This window comes from Chlamydomonas reinhardtii, chromosome 11 (genome assembly GCF_000002595.2).
Source record: "Chlamydomonas reinhardtii strain CC-503 cw92 mt+ chromosome 11, whole genome shotgun sequence".
Classification (NCBI taxonomy): domain Eukaryota; kingdom Viridiplantae; phylum Chlorophyta; class Chlorophyceae; order Chlamydomonadales; family Chlamydomonadaceae; genus Chlamydomonas; species Chlamydomonas reinhardtii.
In genome coordinates, this window is record NC_057014.1 from 112,283 (window position 1) to 130,431 (window position 18,149).

An 18,149-nucleotide genomic window follows, 5' to 3' on the forward strand; every position below is an offset into this window, starting at 1 on the left:
CAGAAGGGGCAGGGGGCCGGCGTGGGGGACCGGGGGAGGGGGAACCAGTCAGGGTGTGTGATGGGACAGTGGCAAGGCAGGTTGGCAAAGTCCCTTAGGGCGCAGCTAATTCCCATACCCAACAAATGGCAAACAGTTGGCAGAGGCAGGGCAAGAGTGCGCGGCTGGGCTAACGCCGGAGTTACTGTACCGACGAGTTGCTGGCTGGCTGGAAGTTTGCTGACGCGGGGAACCAGTCAGGGAGACGGGAGACGCTTTGATCACAGTTCCCTCCTATCGACACCTTGCAGCCTTGCTACTTCAAGGGAGAACTAATTAGCATGCTTTGTGAGGGTCGCTTCTTCCAACCGCGCCTTTCGCTTCTGGAAACAACAGCAGATTCTTGAACAGATTCGCTCGTGATGGCACCAGGCGGGCGCGCGCTGCGTGATTGTTGACTAGAAGCAGTAGTTGATCACGCACCCCGTTGTTGGGGGTGGTAAGATGTGGGTCACCTAAGGGATCGGGCCATGTGGGGCAGTTGGAAGGGGGGCGATGTCCAAGGAGCGGGGCGGGCCCGGGGGTGTCGGGCGAATTGCGAGGCACGCTTGCCCGGGTTTGGCGATTCGGAATTCAAGACAAAATTTGACCAGAGAGACTTTTGTGACTTGTGTTGTGTGCTAATGCAGCTATCCGAATTTATAGACATTGTCTATCACTGTTATCGCGCTGTTTCGCCTGTCACTGCCAGCTTTTGTCACCGCACTGTACACGCAGCGCAGCTCCTTTATGCGAAACTTCTTTGAAATGTTTCCTTAGCTAGATACTACACATTTTGTGACAGGGCCGAGGCGTCGGTTCGCTTGCAACCCCCCCCCCCCCCGCAGCTAGCTGCTCTCTCTCTCAGCCTGGCACTGGTCCCCATTAACTCAGTATGGTTGAGGATTCGCCGGCTGCGGTTCGCAATGTGCGCTGTGGAGCCCGCAAGCACTCGCCATGGTCAGCAATGCGGGAGAAGAAAAGGGGCAAGGCCCTCCTCGCCTCGCCCGAATGCCAGGAGCCTCTATCAGAGGAAATCGAAGAGGAGGAGGACGAGGAACCTGCCGCGGACCATGGTCAGCGCGACGGGGGGAGCTAACCGGCGGGCAGGCTATGACCGGGGGACGAACTCTTGATCGCAAAATGCGCGCGATTTTGGTTATGCGCACTATCATTCGTGCAAAACACTTCGCTGGACTTCGTTGCTGGTCGGTCAAAGTTGCAACGAGTTGCGCAGCGGTCCACAACGCCCGTGCCTCCTTTGCCCGCGACTGAGCGTGCAACACCCCTTGCGCACGTGTTGTCCTCATAGAGATGACGGAGCAGGCGGTTCACGTGCTGGCGAGCTTCGGCCAGCTGACCGTGGCTGGCGGTCGCCCGGGCAGCCATAGCGACGCTGACACAGACCCCGCACGAGCAGGCTCCGGAGCTGATGGTGAGGCACACACTTCGACGTTTGCAGGCCGGTGTGTCCCGCGCTTATATACCAGCACACGTACAACACATGCGTCCGCTGGTATAACGTGCTGATCATGACCATCTTTACAACGGCCGCAGGGCAACGGCGGAAGCTGCGCGGCGCCCGTACCACGGGGCTCGCCGCCGGCTTCCACAGCCGGCTACGGACCTGCTTCCTCAACGACAAGGGCAGCCCTCTACGCCCATCAGCGCACTCCTACACGGCCGGCCAACGCGGTAGCAGCAGCGATGCGGACCCGGGGCAGGAAAATTTGCCGCCCATTCAGTTTGCGTTGCTCAACGCCGACGGCGCCAAATGCTGGTGAGTCCCTATCGCGTCCGTACCGATCTCCCGCCACGGACTGTGACTGGGAATGGCGGCTTGCTGCGCTCTGCAGGCTGAAGCGCACATCGGGCCCTGGCGCCGAGGACGCCGCGGCTCCGGCCGCGTCGTCAGCGGTGCCGCCGCCGTCAGCGCCGCGTGGCCCCGGCGCGCCCGGCGTGGTGCTGCAGCCGCGCAGCCTGCTGCTGGGGGGCCAGAACGCCGCCACGGACCAGTGCCTCGTGTCCGCAGCGGCAGCTGCTGCAGCTGGACAGAACCGGAGTCAGCAGGTCAGGGTTACGGCCGAGCGTGGGTTGGGTGAGGGCACATGCGACTCGGTGGGGGGGGGGCTCGCTTGCTCACCATTCGCAGTTACAGCAGCCGTCCCGCACGAACTAAGGGTTTCGTCCCCCACTCGTACGGGTCTGCAGGCCGGCGGTGTCTGCGACAGCCCCGCGCCCAAGCCCCGCCCCACCCGTCGCAGCCTCAGCGGCGTACAGGCCGACGGCCACGTCGCGGACTCTGCCGAGACCCTGCACGGCAAGAACGCCCACGAGCCGTGCACCGCCGCGACCTCCTCCAACTGCGCAGCTGCCACCTCCACCCACAACCTCCCAGCTCACCCTCCACCCTCCAAGCCGCCGACCCCGCCCTCGCAATGGGGCCGCTGCCAGCCAGGTGGCTCTGTCGCAACGTATGGCATCGCCGCGTTCGGGGTGCCTGCCTCCGTGCAGAGCTGCTTTATGGGCGCCCCCTCTGCAGGCACAGCGCCCTTCGTGCTGACTGGCACCGCCGGGCCGCAGCACGGTGGGTGGGCTGCCAGCGGCGCCGCTAGCTTTGCCACCGCCAAGGCCTCCTTCGGCAGCGGTAGCAGCAGCGCGGCTGCCGCCGCCGGGGCCTCAGCCACGGAGTCACTGCCTGCGGCCTGCGCCCGCAACAGCTGCCAGTCCGGGCCGGCCGGGACGTCATCGGGACCCTCCGCGTGTGCGGCGTCTGCACCCGTGGCTGGCGGCAGCGGCTGCTCCGACACCGGCAAGGCGCTAGTGGACTCGGCTGAGGAGGTGGAGCTGCGGCGGCTGACGCGACAGCCGCAGGCGCAGGCACATATCACAAAGGAGCCTCAACAGCACCAGCCCAGTGGCGGCAGCTGGGCGTCGTCCTCACTACTTAGCGGCTCGCTGCAGTCAGGCCCGACACTCGCCCCCGCGCCCGCGCCCATTTCAGCCGCCGCCGCAGTGGCCTTTACGGCCTTCCTCCCTGGCAGCTCGGCTTCGTCTGCGCCCGCGCCCACCAGCTCTGCTACATTCTTCGATCTTGCTGCGCTCGCGCAGTCCTCGGCATCCATCTTGTGTCCCACCTTGACGTCAGGCTTCTTGGCCGCAGCGTCCTGCAGTGCTGCACCTCTGCGCCAGGCAACTGCGTCGGGCATTGCGTCGGGGCCGGCTGGTATCAGCTCCGACGCACCTCGCCGGGCAGGCTCGCGGTTGACGCCCTACCACCCAGGCCGGCATGCAGCTATCCGGGGCTGCGGGACCGCGGACGAGGACGCTGACGGTGACAGAGAGAATGAGGAGCTGGCGGCATCCCCGGCAACCAGCTGTGAGCTTGATGATGTTGACGCCGCAACCGTGCCTGATCATCGGCCGCACAGCCATCACCACCACCAGCAGCTCATGCCGCCAGCGAGCCGGCGACAGAGCAGGCTTGGTGGCAAGTTGGCACACCCACACCAGCAGCCCCAGCAGCTGCAGCTGGCCTCGGCAGCTGATGGCCTGGAGCTGGATGCTGAGCAGTGCACGCCGCCGGCCGCCGGTACTGCAGCCCTGGGTGGGAGTGGCGGGCGCAACCGCGCCTCGGACCTGCAGCAGGACCAGCAGCAGGGCGGTGACGTGGACTTGGCTGGGTGCTGTGACGATGAGGATGACGGCGAGCCCTGGCTCCGCACCAGCCAGCAGGCGCCCGACCCCGATGACCCCTCCTCCGCCGGCAAGTACAGCGCGATGCTGTTGCGGCGGCTGCAGGCGGTGGCGGCACAGGAGGAGCTGTACGGGGTACCGGGCACAGGCCTCAGCGGCTGCCACTCTGGACCCAGTTTCTACCTGGTGAGATATTGTTGTGAGGCGCCGGGGTCAGCTGCAGATGCGTTAGGCTTGAGCGAGCTGGTAGCTTGTCCAGCGCCCCGCTGCTCACTCAACTGTCGCTCTCAAGCATGTGACTTTCGTTACCATTGCCCTGTGTTGTCTGTCCTCCAGGCGAACGGCGACGTGGAGCCGCACGGCTACGGCTACGCGTTGCGCAGCGGCGGCCAGGGCGGGCCCCTGCGCAGCGGCAGCTCCAGTATGGAGCCTTCGCCCATGCCTCGCCTGTCCGTGCGCCTGCGCCGCCTGCGCGCCAGCCCGTACAACCTAGACTTGGGCGCAGCCGGCGGCAGTGGCAATGCCAGCGGAAACGGTAGCGGGCTCCACTCCTACCCCACGCCTTCCCAGCTGGGCGCCCGCAGCCGCAGCACCGGCGTGACCCCGGGCGGCACCAGTCGCCGCCTGCGCCGCCGCTCCCACCTCGTGGGCAGCCACGGGCGGGAGCTGGACGTGGATGCACTGGCCAGCGGTGACGACGTGGGCGGCAGCGGCATGGACGACGACGATGGTGGGCTGCAACTGGTGGGCGCGGGCGGCGTGGTGGGCCGGCGTGGCGGCCGCGACCAGCTGCATGCCGAGCTCCGCGAGGACGACCTGCGACCCAACCCCCTGCCCGACCAGATGTACTACCCGCCGCCGCCCCGTGCCCCCTCCCACGCCACAAGCAGCAGCTTGCAGCTGGCTGGCTCGGGCTATCCGCCGCTGCCTACTGGTGCGCATGGCGGGTCGCTGGCCGCCTCCTTCACGTGCGGCTTCGGCGGCGGGCTTGCAGGCGGCCTGGCAGGCCAGCCGCCTCCAGTGCCGGCCAGCCGCCGTATGTCGGGGCCGGGATGCAGCGGTGCCGCCCTGACGCAGTCCCAGCAGCAGATGCTGCCGCCTGTCTCGGCTCGTGGTTTGTCGCTGCCAGGTGCTGGGCCTAGCAGCCTGGCGCACTCCCTGCGCTCGCAGTCGCACTCGGGCGAGGAGTTCCTCAGCGGCCTCATGGATTACGACGGTGCGTGCGGTCTTGACTCGATGGTGCTTGGGTTTGGGCTTGTTATGTTGCTTGGCAGCTGGCTGATTGCTGCAGACTGTGCCTGCGTCAGGGTCTTACTTCTTGGTTAAGAACAAGTAACCATTTCTTTCTCATGCTTCTCTGCATATGCAGATGAGGGTGTCGAATACTCTACCCCGCCCCACACGCCACTGCGTGGTATAAGCAACACGCATGACACTACTGCGGCGCCACGGATGTGCTGCGACCCTGAGGCCTCTGCCGCTGGGCCAACCACCGCCGTGCCGCCGGCGCCCGCTGGCGCAGCTGCAGTTGCCCGATTGCTGGGTTGTGGGCCCGGCCGCAACAGCTTCAATGGCGGTCTTGGTGGCGGCGTGGGTGGCCCGCGCGCGAGCTTTGGTGTCGCTCAGGTTTTTCAGTCGCAACCGGGCGGCGGCGGCGTCATGTTGCACCAGCGCGACCTGCAGCGGCTGCCGGGCAGTGAATCCCCTCCGGACACGCAGCTGCAGTGGCTGCAGGGCGAGGGTGGCTGCGCAGTGGCCAGCATCCTGGGTGCTGACGGCCTGGACAGCGCGTCAGGCTTCAACACACTCATTATGAAGGTAAGTGGTTGGCGGCAACGGATCTGGACAGGCCCTGATGAGCACCGCCTGGGCCGTTGTGTAGTCTTCGACTCGGTAATGACCACATGTCGTGACTCGCGCCCTGTCCTGGTCTGCCATGCATTCGCACAGGCTGCCAACCGCAACGATCGTGAATCAGCAGAGCGACTGTGGCAGGAGATGTGCAGCTGCTGCGTGGCGCCCGACATACAAACCCTCAATGCATTGCTAAGGTACGTTGCTGGATCTCGGGCTGAGCAGATGTGTTTCAGCACCTGGCCTATGCCCTGCTTACGCACCTACGATATACCTGCAGTGAGTGCGGTCCCGTTTTCCCGCTGCTCTCCCCAGCTTTGCGACATGGCTTCTCCTCGTAGGATGCTGCGCTGAGCTGTTCATTGACATGCCCGTCTCCCTTGGCCCCCCTGCAGGTGCTTGTCTCGCTCCGCGGCCGACCCCGATGAGGCGCACCTGCTGATGCTGGACGTGTGCAGCCGCGGCGGCTTCTCGCCCAACGGCACATCGCAGCGGCTGATGGAGGAGATCTGCTTCCGCTTCGAACAGCTGCAGGGCGGTGGGCACTGAGGCAGGCGCACAGGTGCAAGCGGTGCTGGTGTGGGTGTTGGTGCTGGTGCTGGCGGCGCTACGGCAGCGGCTTGCAGGACGATCTCTACGTAGGATTAGCATGTAGATGTAAATGCGTTGGCACCAGATGTGCACGTTAGGGACACTTGATTGTGCGCACTTTCTGCTGCCGTTCGCGCGCGAGCCTGTTTGCAGCCCGCCCGCACACCTGTCCGCGCCGAGCCCGGCACACAGGCTACTTGAGGCCATTGGACCCATTTAGCGATGGCATGTACAGCATTCATGCAACAAAGATTTGTGTTTTTTGCAGCTGGCTGATGCCTGACAAACCGGAGCTTTACTCTCAAACGCCTCGGGTGTGTAGCAAGCAGTCCGCTTCTGTGGCTGTATGTGTGGAGGAGCACTCGGTGATGCCGTTTCACCCTGTTTCACCCGGGTGGCCTAGTCTCCTGTCCCAGGCACGATCTCAATTTCCCAACCCGTTGATTGCGGTGCGTGTTGGGGCGCCACTCGTCGTGATAGTGGAAGGAGCCTCCCCTGCGCGGGGCACACCACCAATCATCGAAGGAAAGAGGGCAGAAAGGTGAGGCGGCCAAGGGGAGGTTACGGCCAGCCAGGCAAGTGGGATAGTGGACGCACGGGCGTTTTGTTTGGCAAGGTTTGCCTCACCCTACCGCAACCGTGAGGTTGCGCAGAGACGACTGCAGTAAAGCGTACGCTTCGCGCCTTTTGCCGGCACAGAGCGCGGGGACGCGGAGGTGCAAACGATGTGAGCATTACAACTTCTGGGTCACTTTTTCAGCAACGGCACGCACTAGCAAGCTGCAAAGTATTTATCACAAATATTAATGCCAAAAGGCACGCACAATTTTGGAGAGAACTCAACTGGGTCGCTGCCGTTTCGGCGCTACTGCGACTTCAGTCAGAGTAACCGCACGTACCACGGGACGGCGGCCTTCCCGCTGAGGTACCGACTGCCGACCAGTTGCGTAGGGTTGCGTTGTGTTACCTATATATAGACCACGACTGTATTCTCACGACGTACACATACTATAGAACTTTGCTGTGGAGGCTCCCTTCCTCACAACGCGGTGACCCACCACGCCGCTGGTCGATAAGAGAGACTTCAAGCATTTAGTAGCCCACCAGAGACTTTACCAGTTTGTCAAGGTCTTAGAAGTATAGGTAGCTTTCAGCACACAAAATAGACGTAGCGGGCGCTGAGAAAGACAACGCTCGAGGCGTGCCATCGTAACTTTTGCAGAGGTGCGCTGCAGTTTCATTTGGTAAGCACAAGCTATCAAATGGATGTATGCTTTAGTTATCGCAACAGAGCGTGCCGATAGCGCAACTTGGTGGCCAACCCACTGAGAAGGCCAAGCGTCGGCCCTTTGTTTTCGCTTCAGCTCAGCGATCGTTGAGAAAAATGCTAGTTGAAATCTATGTACCTAAGCAACAAGTGGAATTGTGAGCGCTTCGCGCGGTTTCCGCTGCCATCCCGCAGTGCCGCGACGCCACTCACACACCCGTGATGCCCGTCCCCTCCACCTCTCATCCATGTTTACAGGTCGTAGCACAAGTCATATGTTGCTAACGACCGTGCAACAAGAAGCCTAACCGCCACCCAAGCCACCCTTGCACCCCTCCACCTCGTATCCTCCAACGGCATTATGACCTCACGGCATCGTCCAAGCAAGCCACGCCCAACCCTGGCTCTCCTAGCCAGTGTGGCCGTACTGTGCGCGGCGCTGCTGCTGGTCGGGACCCCGGCCCCTGCCGCTGCGTCGCGCGATCTGGCGGACGTTGTCCGGAACTATGCGGTCGCCCACGGCTTCGATCTGGGCTCAACCACGGAGCATCCCGAGGGCACATCAACAGCGGGCGAGGAAGTGACTGTTGGAGCCATCGGCCGCAGCCTGCTGGCAAAGAAATCGCCACCACCTCCATCGTCCAAGCCATCGCCTAAGCCCTCTCCAGCGCCCAAGCCTTCGCCCAAGCCGTCCCCCGCTCCCTCCCCCAAGCCCTCTCCCGCTCCTGCCCCCAAGCCCTCCCCTGCACCATCCACCTCCACCGCCGGCAGCACCGACATCGCCCCCACCAACCCCGCGAACGTCAACTCCACGGATGGTGGGTCGGGGTCCATTGTGTTGCTAACATGCCTTAATACCATGAGAGTACTTGTCAAGAGAAGGTGCAAAGCAAAATCTGGCTTGCTGTCAGGACCGGCTTTGTTTGTGTAGCGTGTCTCAGCTTGCGATTCACGTCCTCAACTTCCTACCTTCCCTTCCTGTGCAGAGAACCCTGGCCCCGCCGACGGCAACCCCAACACCCAGGGAGACGGCAAAGTGATCCTGCCTTTCGTGCCCGACAATGACCCGGACATTATCGGTCAGTGGCTGCTGAAGGCCATTGGAAACGTTGTGGCGGTGCACCTGCTCCAAGTCCCCGGCACTGAGAAATTCTTCTTCATGGAGCGCCCCTCCGGCCGACACCCTGACGGCAGCACCAGCATCGCTGGCTACTATGACTACCAGACCAACAAGTTTAAGAACATTGGCTACACGGATTCCGTTTTCTGTGCCGGGCACACCGTGACGCAGGACGGACACGTGCTTGTGGTGGGCGGTCACATCGCCAAGTCGGGTTACGGTGACGGCTTGAAGGCGGTCCGTGTGTTCTCGCGCAAGACCCTGTCCTTCCACCGCATTGCCAACATGACCTACCCCCGCTGGTACCCCACCGCTACGCTGCTGCCTTCTGGTATGGTCACGATCATGGGCGGCACCGTCCTGCCGGGAGCGGGCACAGGCAAGAATCCCATCTACGAAATCTGGGATCCCGCCAACCCCACGCAGCTCATGCGTCGCAACCAGTCTGCAGCCATGGTCGCCCGCACCAATGACATCTACTACCCCAACACCTACGTGCTTCCCACCGGTCATCTCTTCATGTTTTGCAATCGTTACGGCGAGATTATGGATCCCATGGCCGCTAAGGTCATCACTGCTGTCCCAAACTGGATGGCAGTTGCCAAGGGCGTCTTCACGGAGTACCCCTTCACCGGCACAAGCGCAATGCTCACGCTCAAGCCTGAGAACAACTACACGCCTGAGGTTGTTTACTTTGGTGGCCAGTTCAGTTACGGCTGGATCAACACGACCGCCAGCCGCGCTGCTCTGCGAATTAAGATCCACTGGGACGAGGCCGCCGGCAACTACACGTTCGGAGGTGAGTCCTAAGATGGACAAGGCGCGCATCGCGTTGCTTCATATGGGTTGTCTGGGCGCGGTGTGGGCCTGCAGGGTTAGGCAGTGTGCAGTCATGCATGCAGCATGGTCTGTTGCACACATTCTAACACGCCATGCGGTTTCTCCCTACCTTGGTCCCTATCTCTTTGCAGAGGGCTGGACTGCCGAGCGTATGCCGCTCCCGCGTGTGATGGGTGATGCGCTCGTCCTGCCCAACGGCAAGGTCATTGTGCTGAACGGCGCCGTCAAGGGCCTCGCGGGAGACAACGCCGCGGGAGGTGCCGCCAAGGCCAACGAGCCCGCGCTGTGGCCCGTGCTGTACGACCCGGATGCCCCGCTGGGCTCGCGCATGACTGTCCTGGCGCGCTCCAACATCCCGCGTATGTACCACTCCACCGTCTCCATCACCACGGATGGCTCCCTGCTGGTGGCCGGCTGCGACCGATGCGACAAGTACTGGTGGACCTCTGCAAACATCTCCAAGTCCCCCACGTCTTTTGCCGAGTACCGCATTGAGGTGTTCCGCCCTCCCATGTGGTTCAACGTCACCGCCAAGCCCAACATCGTGTCCATTGATGAGGACACCTGGGACGACGAGGACGGTGTCAACGTGATGCAGTACGGCGCGCCCTTTGCGCTCACCTACTCCATGTTCTACGAGAGCGACAAGGTCACGAGCGCTGTGCTGGTGGCGCCCAGCTCCACCACCCACTCCACCAACATGAACCAGCGCGTGGTGGGTCTTGACTCGGGGCCCCTGTCCTGAAGGCTCGGGATTTGTTTTGTAGTGCCTTCCCAGCCCTTGATCTTGCTTAACAGATGCTCTCTGCAAGCAACACGCGTCGGTGTAGTGGAGCTATGGATTACTACTATGCATGCTCACTCGCGAACCCCTCCCACCTTGCCCCTCTGAGTGCAGGTTGGCTTGCAAGTCCTGCAACACGACGCCGCCACCCGCCGCCTGATCGTGTCCGGCCCGCCCCATATTAACATTGCTCCGCCCGGCTGGTACATGCTGTTCCTGCTGAACGGGGACGTGTACGGCCAGAGTGAGTGGGTACGGCTGCCCGGGGACGCGCCGCGCCTGGACTCCTTCCTTGAGGCCTTCGATGTAAAAGGCAAAACGAACCACCGCCTATAAGTTTGTTTGAGCTAATGTGTTCACTGATGCCGGTTCATGCGTGGCGTGTGTTGCTAGGGCTACAGTCAACAGCGCGTGCTAGACTTGCATGTGTGTGTCCACACCTACTTGCTGTGACATTACACGCACATGAGCTTTGAGCGCATCACAGCAGGCAACAAGCCACGGCACGCACACCTGCATACGGATTGCAAACATTCATTGGGAATGGGACTGCGCTACTACTCAACTGGCGCAAGCACAGCTTGATTCATTCATGACAAAGAGTTGGGGGCGGGCTGCCTACACTATGGTTAGTGGCACCATCGGATTGGACCGGTGTGGCCTGCTGCGCAATTGCGCTGCTGCCTTTCACTATTGCAAAGGATGCATCCCTGGCTAGGCATCATGCATGGATGGCTGCTGCTTGTGCGCCCTCATAGCATGTATTAGATGATTCTTATAGCGTCACCTTCTGAATTGATTATGTCTCCCTGACCGCCGACGTTTCTGCGCACTAGCTGTACAGCGGCGGTGAGGGTGGATGGTGGAGGGGGACTGGTGTGCTGTGGCGCAGTGATGCGTCGTGTAGGGGCGCGGCCATCATGGCGAGAGCAATGGACGCGGGACGCCCCGCGCGCTGTGTGGGCGGGATGCCTCCCACGACAGCCCATGAACGAGGGTGCTGCATACAGTTCATTGCAGTGACTCCGCAACTTTGTTGGTAGTGTGCGTCCGTTTCCACCATCGCCTTACTTTAAGCAGAACTAAGCAGACAGTATAAGGGAAACTTCCATAAAGGCTACCAGTTAGCCCGGTTAGAGTGTAGCGTACGGTAGCAAAGCGGAGCGGAGCGAGGTCAGGGGCTCAGCATGGAGGCCGTACACGATGGCCGAAGCGACTAGTGTTCTCTGCTCTCTGCAGTTCTCTCGGCATTCTGCCTTCCCTGCATTTGCAGCTCACACCGCTTCGTTGAGCGGTATCGCCCTCAGGGGGAGGGGGTACAAAGCTCATCAGAATCTTACTCCATGCTCAAAATCATAGAGCTTTAGGAGAGCACTACGCACGTACTTTAATTTTGTCAGGGATGGTACCGAAGTTCTGCGCCGGGGGTCGGTCGTCGGCCCGAGGGGTCCGCCGGGTTTCAGGAGCCCATCCTGGCGGATTTCAAGCAGAACTAGGGCCAAACGCAGCACCATGTGGCTCAAGTATGCATGTTGTGCCGTAGTAAGCACAAAACAAAGCGTGGAAGGGCCAAGTTGCGCGTCCTGGCGTGGACATGACGGCGCATGTCCCCACATGTCCCCACATTCGACATATGCGGACTGACATGGCGGGGCTCTCAAGCGCTGGTGCGAATGATTTCATGTTTAGAAGGCTGCTGATACACGCTGTCCATACTTCATATGGCAGAGAGTTGAACGGGGGTTGGGCTGGGTCGAGGGGACTTCCAGGATCCCGTGTGACCGAAGTCTCAGAACAGGACCGCCGATGGCACAGCATGATAGCGCTCGAGTCGATTGGCACCACTTTGGTTATCAATGGAGGGGTTGTAAACCTAAACGACACGGTATTGTCACTGGGGGGGGGGGTCAGTGTCCCCTCAAGGGGGGTCCCGGGGGATTTCAGGGCATGGGGTCGGGCACTTTGTTTCCTTAACAGGCCTTAACACCCCCCCCCCCCCCGCACCGCACCGCACGCCCCAGTCAGTTCGTCAGCGACCAGCAACAGAAGCAAATGGCCCACAGTAGCCCAACACTCGCCAACAGAACGCGGACGCCCAGCCGGCTCAGCAGCCCAAGCAGCAGCTGCCCATTGGCACTCCCATTCGCGTGCTTGTGAGGCGCATTGTGGGCCGCCCGGGCGCGCGGGCAGTGTAAGTGCCCTTGGCTGTTTGCCCCAGGCCGGTCCGCGCTGTCAGCATTCTGTTCCGTCAGCTCAGCTCAGCCCAGCTCAGCCCGGCATGGTCTCATGGGCATGGTCTCATGGGCATGGGTATGGCGCCTGAGGGGGCGCCTGAGGGGATGACCGACCGGTTTGCTGCTCGCCCGCAGGGGTTCCCCTGCTCGCCCGCGCGCGTGCGCCGGTGCTGACACACAGTCACCGCCGACTTACTTGCATGTTGCACTACTCGTTCGGGGACAGATCCATGAGTTTTGCGCTCATTAAATGGGAATTATGCATTACGTAGAGGATGCTGAGCAACTGGCCGCGTGAGACACGGTGCGGGCGGTTGTTGGCGGGCCAGTCTGTCTTCTCGCGCGTACATTATGTCAAACAGCCCAGTAGTGGTTTCCCCCGCGTCCAGTTGGGCTTTGGTAGCATAACTTCGCATTAGCCACAAGGCTATCACCTTGCTGAATAGCTAGGAGCCACGAGCAAAGAGGTGACCCACACGCCTCGTCAAAGTAGGGAGTCGAGAGTCACTCGCGCACACGTTCTTGGCACGCGCGCCATTGGGCGAAGTTTATTCATAGACCAGGATACGTGAGCAATCGGCGAGGAGTTTGGCGCGACGAAAGAATTTCACAACTGGCTCGGGTAAGCCCAAGCCTGCTTTACTGTCTGAGACATTTTGTGAGTGGTATGCGACCGAAAAATGCATGTGTGCACTGTGTTCGCGGCTTCGGCGAGCGTCCCGTCAGTGAGCTGGCCACATTTCGCGGATGGTGTGGCGATGCCTTTTGCCGGGACCTGTTACTCCAGCTCATAATACTGTACTGTTGGGTAGCATATACATGGGAAACACACGACAGCGTGTGTGCACCCCTATTAGGGTCAGCGCACGTAACTCCATTCGCCACGTTCGCCAGCAGCCATCCCCGCACCACCTTGCAACGGGCGCGGCACCGCACGATTCTCGGTCCGTGTAAGAAACCCCGTTCCATGTCCCTTCTTCCTGTCCTCGTGCCCCAGGTACCTTGCTTTCAGCGCGCTGCACGCAACCTTGTCTCCGGCGGCCTCTGGCCACGCAACCCTGCCCGCCGCCTGCCCGCCGCCATGGTGCTCAGCCAATCCTTGTGTGGCCGCTGCCGGACCACGCCCTTCAATGCGCGCCCAGCCCTGGCTCTCCTAGCCAGTGTGGCCGTGCTGTGCGCGGCACTGCTGCTGGTCGGGACCCCGGCCCCTGCCTGTGCGTCGCGCGATCTGGCGGACGTTGTCCGGAACTATGCGGTCGCCCACGGCTTCGATCTGGGCTCAACCACGGAGCATCCCGAGGGCGCATCAACAGCGGGCGAGGAAGTGACCATTGGGGCCATCGGCCGCAGCCTGCTGGCAAAGAAATCGCCACCGCCCCTGCGGTCGTCGCCACCACCGAAGCCCCCTCCCTCCCCCAAGCGCTCCCCCCCTCCCCGCCCGCCGCCCCCGAGCCCGCCGTCACCCCGCCCGCCTCCTCCTCCGCTCGCCGCGGATAGCACTGACGGTAGGTTGGGGCGCATGTGCTCGCTACAGTTAATGTCAAACGTGTTAGCATGTCGATTCCAGTGCGGCATGGGCATGCCAAATGTTCCGACGCAGCTCAAGTTCGCAGTTTGTACATCACGTGTATATGTGTTGCCCTGGCTGACGTGCAGAAGGCCCTGGCCCCGCTGACGGCAATCCTAACACTCCGGGGGATGGCAAAGTCGGACTGCCGTCTGTGCCCAATAACGACCCGGACAACTACGGCCAGTGGCTGCTGAAGGCGGTGGGGAATGTGGTAGCCGTGCACATGTGCATGGTGCCCGGCACTGAGAAGTTCTTTTTCATGGAGCGCCCCTCCGGCCGACACCCAGACGGAAAGAACAACATCGTCGGTTACTACGATTACCAGACCAACAAGTTCGTCAACGTCAATTACACGGACTCCGTTTTCTGTGCCGGGCACACCGTGACGCAGGACGGACACGTGCTTGTGGTGGGCGGTCACATCGCCAAGTCGGGTTACGGTGACGGCTTGAAGGCGGTCCGTGTGTTCTCGCGCAAGACCCTGTCCTTCCACCGCATCGCCAACATGACCTACCCCCGCTGGTACCCCACCGCGACGCTGCTGCCTTCTGGTATGGTCACGATCATGGGCGGCACCGTCCTGCCGGGAGCGGGCACAGGCAAGAATCCCATCTACGAAATCTGGGATCCCGCCAACCCCACGCAGCTCATGCGTCGCAACCAGTCTGCAGCCATGGTCGCCCGCACCAATGACATCTACTACCCCAACACCTACGTGCTCCCCACCGGCCATCTTCTTTTGTCTTGCAACCGTTACGGCGAGATTATGGATCCCATGGCCGCTAAGGTCATCACTGCGATGCCTAGTTGGATGGCAGTTGCCAAAGGCGTTTTCACGGAGTACCCCTTCACCGGCACAAGCGCAATGCTCTCGCTCAAGCCTGAGAACAACTACACGCCTGAGGTTGTTTACTTTGGTGGCCAGTTCAGTTACGGCTGGATCAACACGACCGCATCTCGACTGGCCCTCCGTCTGAAGGTGGAATGGGACGAGGCAGCCGGCAACTACACGTTCGGAGGTGAGGCCGGACCATTGTGCACGGGATGATGTGGCCGCGAGGTAGTGATAGCAGTATCTAGAGCATTCCGCATCTGGCTTTTCCGCTGGGGAGGGTGTACTGGCGGTGTGCAGGCGAAGTGGTGGTCAGCAATGATGCTCATGTTGTGCACCCTGACGCATCCGTCAAACATGCATGCTGTCCGAACCTTGCGCCATGCTTGCAGAGGGCTGGGTAGCGGAAAAGATGCCGCTCCCGCGTGTGATGGGTGACGCGCTCGTCCTGCCCAACGGCAAGGTCATTGTGCTGAACGGCGCCGTCAAGGGCCTCGCGGGAGACAACGCCGCGGGAGGTGCCGCCAAGGCCAACGAGCCCGCGCTGTGGCCCGTTCTGTACGACCCGGATGCCCCGCTGGGCTCGCGCATGACTGTCCTGGCGCGCTCCAACATCCCGCGTATGTACCACTCCACCGTCTCCATCACCACGGATGGCTCCCTGCTGGTGGCCGGCTGCGACCGATGCGACAAGTACTGGTGGACCTCTGCAAGCATCTCCAAGTCCCCCACGTCTTTTGCTGAGTACCGCATTGAGGTGTTCCGCCCTCCCATGTGGTTCAACGTCACTGCCAAGCCCAACATCGTGTCCATTGATGAGGACACCTGGGACGACGAGGACGGTGTCAACGTGATGCAGTACGGCGCGCCCTTTGCGCTCACCTACTCCATGTTCTACGAGAGCGACAAGGTCACGAGCGCTGTGCTGGTGGCGCCCAGCTCTACCACCCACTCCACCAACATGAACCAGCGCGTGGTGGGTCCTGACTCGGGGCCCCTGTCCTGAAGGCTCTGGATTTGTTTTGTAGTGCCTTCCCAGCCCTTGATCTTGCTTAACAGATGCTCTCTGCAAGCAACACGCGTCTGTGAAGTAGGAGCTATTGATTACCCTGCATGCTCACTCGCGAACCCCTCCCACCTTGCCCCTCTGAGTGCAGGTTGGCTTGCAAGTCCTGCAACACGACGCCGCCACCCGCCGCCTGATCGTGTCCGGCCCGCCCCATATTAACATTGCTCCGCCCGGCTGGTACATGCTGTTCCTGCTGAACGGGGACGTGTACGGCCAGAGTGAGTGGGTGCGGCTGCCCGGGGACGCGCCGCGCCTGGACCCCTTCATGCAGCAGTACGCCAGCGGCAGCACGAAGAAATGATACGGCCGATTGATGCTCTTACAGAGCTTATCAGAGTGCAACAGGCAGACCCGATCATGTTTCCTGCTTTCAGTGAGATTTGCATGGCCGCCAAGGGGCACATGGTGTGTGCTCCACCAGTAGGGCTGCACGTGGCATGCCTGTGCGCGAGTGTGTCTGGTGTGTCCATGAATGGACAGGGCTGATGGACAATTGGCCATTCATGTCAAACGATTTAAGCAAGCCCTGTTGATTGTACAGGTGTTTTCGGCATGCATAGAGCATATTGATATTCTTATGTAGGAATTAATATGGGCCGTGCGCGTGCCAACGTGCCGGGCCGCATACATGCAGCTGGCAACAAACTTGCATGCGAACACAGCAGCTATGAACTGAATGACTTGGGTGCGGGTCTGCGGAGATGCCGGTCTGCGGTTATGGAGTTATGCTGGCCTGCGGAGATGCGGGCGTTTGGAAATGCACGTGCTGGCGGGTTGCTTGTGGCCCATGCCAGGGTTCCATGGCTTGGCATGAGTGGTCACAAGGTCACGACGGAAGGCTTCTGTCACTAGCACTACTGTATCCATGCACGCACGCGAGGCACCTTGCTTATGAGATTCGTGCGGCCTAATGCGTTTCCAGTGCTTTTGCGCTTGAGTGACCCCGGACAACACGACATGTGTAACGTGGCACGCTTACATATTGAGGAATGATGCTGTGAGGCCCTCATAACACCGTCCCGGCTGCACGGTGGTGTGGTCCAGTGTCCGTACCCATGTGTGCCCGGGAATCCCCCCTAGCAACGGGTATGCTCCCGACTGTTCCCGTGCGTCAGGGTTTGCAGGTAGGCCACAGCCACTGGCGAGGAGGGCCCTAATCGTGTTCTCGTCCACAGCATCCAGGCCCAGGGGCCATCAACTGCCTATGTCTTGGCGTTTTGGGGGGCTGCGCCCCAGACCCCTAAAACCCGCCCCCACCCATTTGGCTTAGTTTGGGCTGGTATCTACAACCCCCACAGCCCGGTAAGGGGTATTCGGGAACTAACAGTATTCAGCCCCATGTGGCATGTGGCGACAACGCGCTGCCCCTTACCCCTTACCCTGTCCCATCGCACCCATGTGGCGAGAAAGCACCCCCGGAATGCAAGACCCAATCTTCCTCGCTGAAGGGCCTGCACTGGGCCCCATTCCTTGCCGCTCCTCGAAGGTGCCGTGCGTCTTCCATTCCGTGGTACCATTGGCCAGCTGTGCAGGTGCGACAAGAACGATCCCCCCAAACACTCCACACTACTACTGTAGTGCAGGTTCGCTGGCTTGCTCGTGAGCTGCGTTTGCCCACAGCCCAAGGGCAGAGGCACAGAGGCAGTGATCGACCTGAGCCTGCTGCAGCCCTGTGCCGAAGCTGTCACCAGCCAAAGCCCAGGTAGGCAGGTAGGCACGTTCGTCACAAACTCGACGCCTGCAAGAGCCTGTCCCAAGCCGCCAGGCTGCCCCAGTGCCCCGGCAACTGGGGCCCGTAGCTACCCACGGCAGGGAAACCCCACGGCCGTGCCATGTGCTGCCAACCTCCGAAATCGGCAAGAAGGTGGGCGCTGTCGGGGCACTGGCTACCAAGCTTCATCGAGTAGGTGTGCTGGAAGTTGTCGGGCCTGGTCGGGCTGCTCGAGGAGGAACTTAGCCCCTGCGCCCAGCTATCAGTGCCGACCGATCGTGGCCTGCATCGACGTTTGTTATAGTCGATGTCAGGGGGGGGGCTCTCCTGATCGATATGCAAATTAGCGGGGGGGTGCCCCCCCCTGCCACCCTCCCCCCGCAGGCGTGTCGTGCAGCGCGCAGAAGGGGGGGCGGTGCAGGAAACCCTCCCCCCGCCAGCGGCGAGCGGCGAGGAGCGTAGAGCAGGTTCGCCGAGCTGGGTCGCCGAGCGTGCTAAAAGTTCACAGCACATCGCAACTGTGCATGACTTTGCTCACCGATTATATCAACGGATACAGCTGC

The 18,149-nt window shown here is 61.5% G+C and overlaps 3 protein-coding genes across 3 annotated transcripts; all 3 read left to right on the top strand.

Moving 5' to 3' along the window:
* Positions 1-683: 683 nt before the first annotated feature.
* Positions 684-7,055, top strand: CHLRE_11g467537v5 (uncharacterized protein). The gene is made up of 9 exons (XM_043067294.1): positions 684-1,094; positions 1,331-1,453; positions 1,576-1,798; positions 1,875-2,088; positions 2,230-3,900; positions 4,051-4,930; positions 5,084-5,532; positions 5,665-5,765; positions 5,964-7,055. The coding sequence occupies exons 1-9, from the start codon at positions 986-988 to the stop codon at positions 6,115-6,117; spliced, it is 3,924 nt and encodes a 1,307-aa protein (XP_042919295.1). The 5' UTR covers positions 684-985; the 3' UTR covers positions 6,118-7,055.
* Positions 7,056-7,143: 88 nt separating this feature from the next.
* Positions 7,144-12,053, top strand: CHLRE_11g467538v5 (uncharacterized protein). Its single transcript, XM_001701370.2, has 5 exons — positions 7,144-7,383; positions 7,685-8,244; positions 8,413-9,345; positions 9,518-10,101; positions 10,285-12,053. The coding sequence occupies exons 2-5, from the start codon at positions 7,788-7,790 to the stop codon at positions 10,504-10,506; spliced, it is 2,196 nt and encodes a 731-aa protein (XP_001701422.1). The 5' UTR covers positions 7,144-7,383; positions 7,685-7,787; the 3' UTR covers positions 10,507-12,053.
* A 720-nt stretch (positions 12,054-12,773) lies between these two features.
* Positions 12,774-16,855, top strand: CHLRE_11g467539v5 (uncharacterized protein). Its single transcript, XM_001701369.2, has 5 exons — positions 12,774-13,026; positions 13,402-13,909; positions 14,061-14,993; positions 15,199-15,782; positions 15,964-16,855. Exons 2-5 carry the CDS (start codon positions 13,486-13,488, stop codon positions 16,174-16,176), a joined length of 2,154 nt encoding a protein of 717 aa, XP_001701421.1. The 5' UTR covers positions 12,774-13,026; positions 13,402-13,485; the 3' UTR covers positions 16,177-16,855.
* Positions 16,856-18,149: the final 1,294 nt, after the last annotated feature.

Excerpts from the sequence above, each read along its gene's own strand:
- CHLRE_11g467537v5 (XM_043067294.1), top strand. The coding sequence starts at position 986 with ATGCGGGAGAAGAAAAGGGGCAAGGCCCTCCTCGCCTCGCCCGAATGC. Across the intron at positions 2,089-2,229 it reads GACAGAACCGGAGTCAGCAG|GCCGGCGGTGTCTGCGACAG; the intron begins GTCAGGGTTACG and ends ACGGGTCTGCAG. Across the intron at positions 4,931-5,083 it reads CGGCCTCATGGATTACGACG|ATGAGGGTGTCGAATACTCT; the intron begins GTGCGTGCGGTC and ends CTGCATATGCAG.
- CHLRE_11g467538v5 (XM_001701370.2), top strand. The coding sequence starts at position 7,788 with ATGACCTCACGGCATCGTCCAAGCAAGCCACGCCCAACCCTGGCTCTC. Across the intron at positions 8,245-8,412 it reads GAACGTCAACTCCACGGATG|AGAACCCTGGCCCCGCCGAC; the intron begins GTGGGTCGGGGT and ends CTTCCTGTGCAG. Across the intron at positions 9,346-9,517 it reads CGGCAACTACACGTTCGGAG|AGGGCTGGACTGCCGAGCGT; the intron begins GTGAGTCCTAAG and ends ATCTCTTTGCAG.
- CHLRE_11g467539v5 (XM_001701369.2), top strand. The coding sequence starts at position 13,486 with ATGGTGCTCAGCCAATCCTTGTGTGGCCGCTGCCGGACCACGCCCTTC. Across the intron at positions 14,994-15,198 it reads CGGCAACTACACGTTCGGAG|AGGGCTGGGTAGCGGAAAAG; the intron begins GTGAGGCCGGAC and ends CCATGCTTGCAG. Across the intron at positions 15,783-15,963 it reads CCAACATGAACCAGCGCGTG|GTTGGCTTGCAAGTCCTGCA; the intron begins GTGGGTCCTGAC and ends CTCTGAGTGCAG.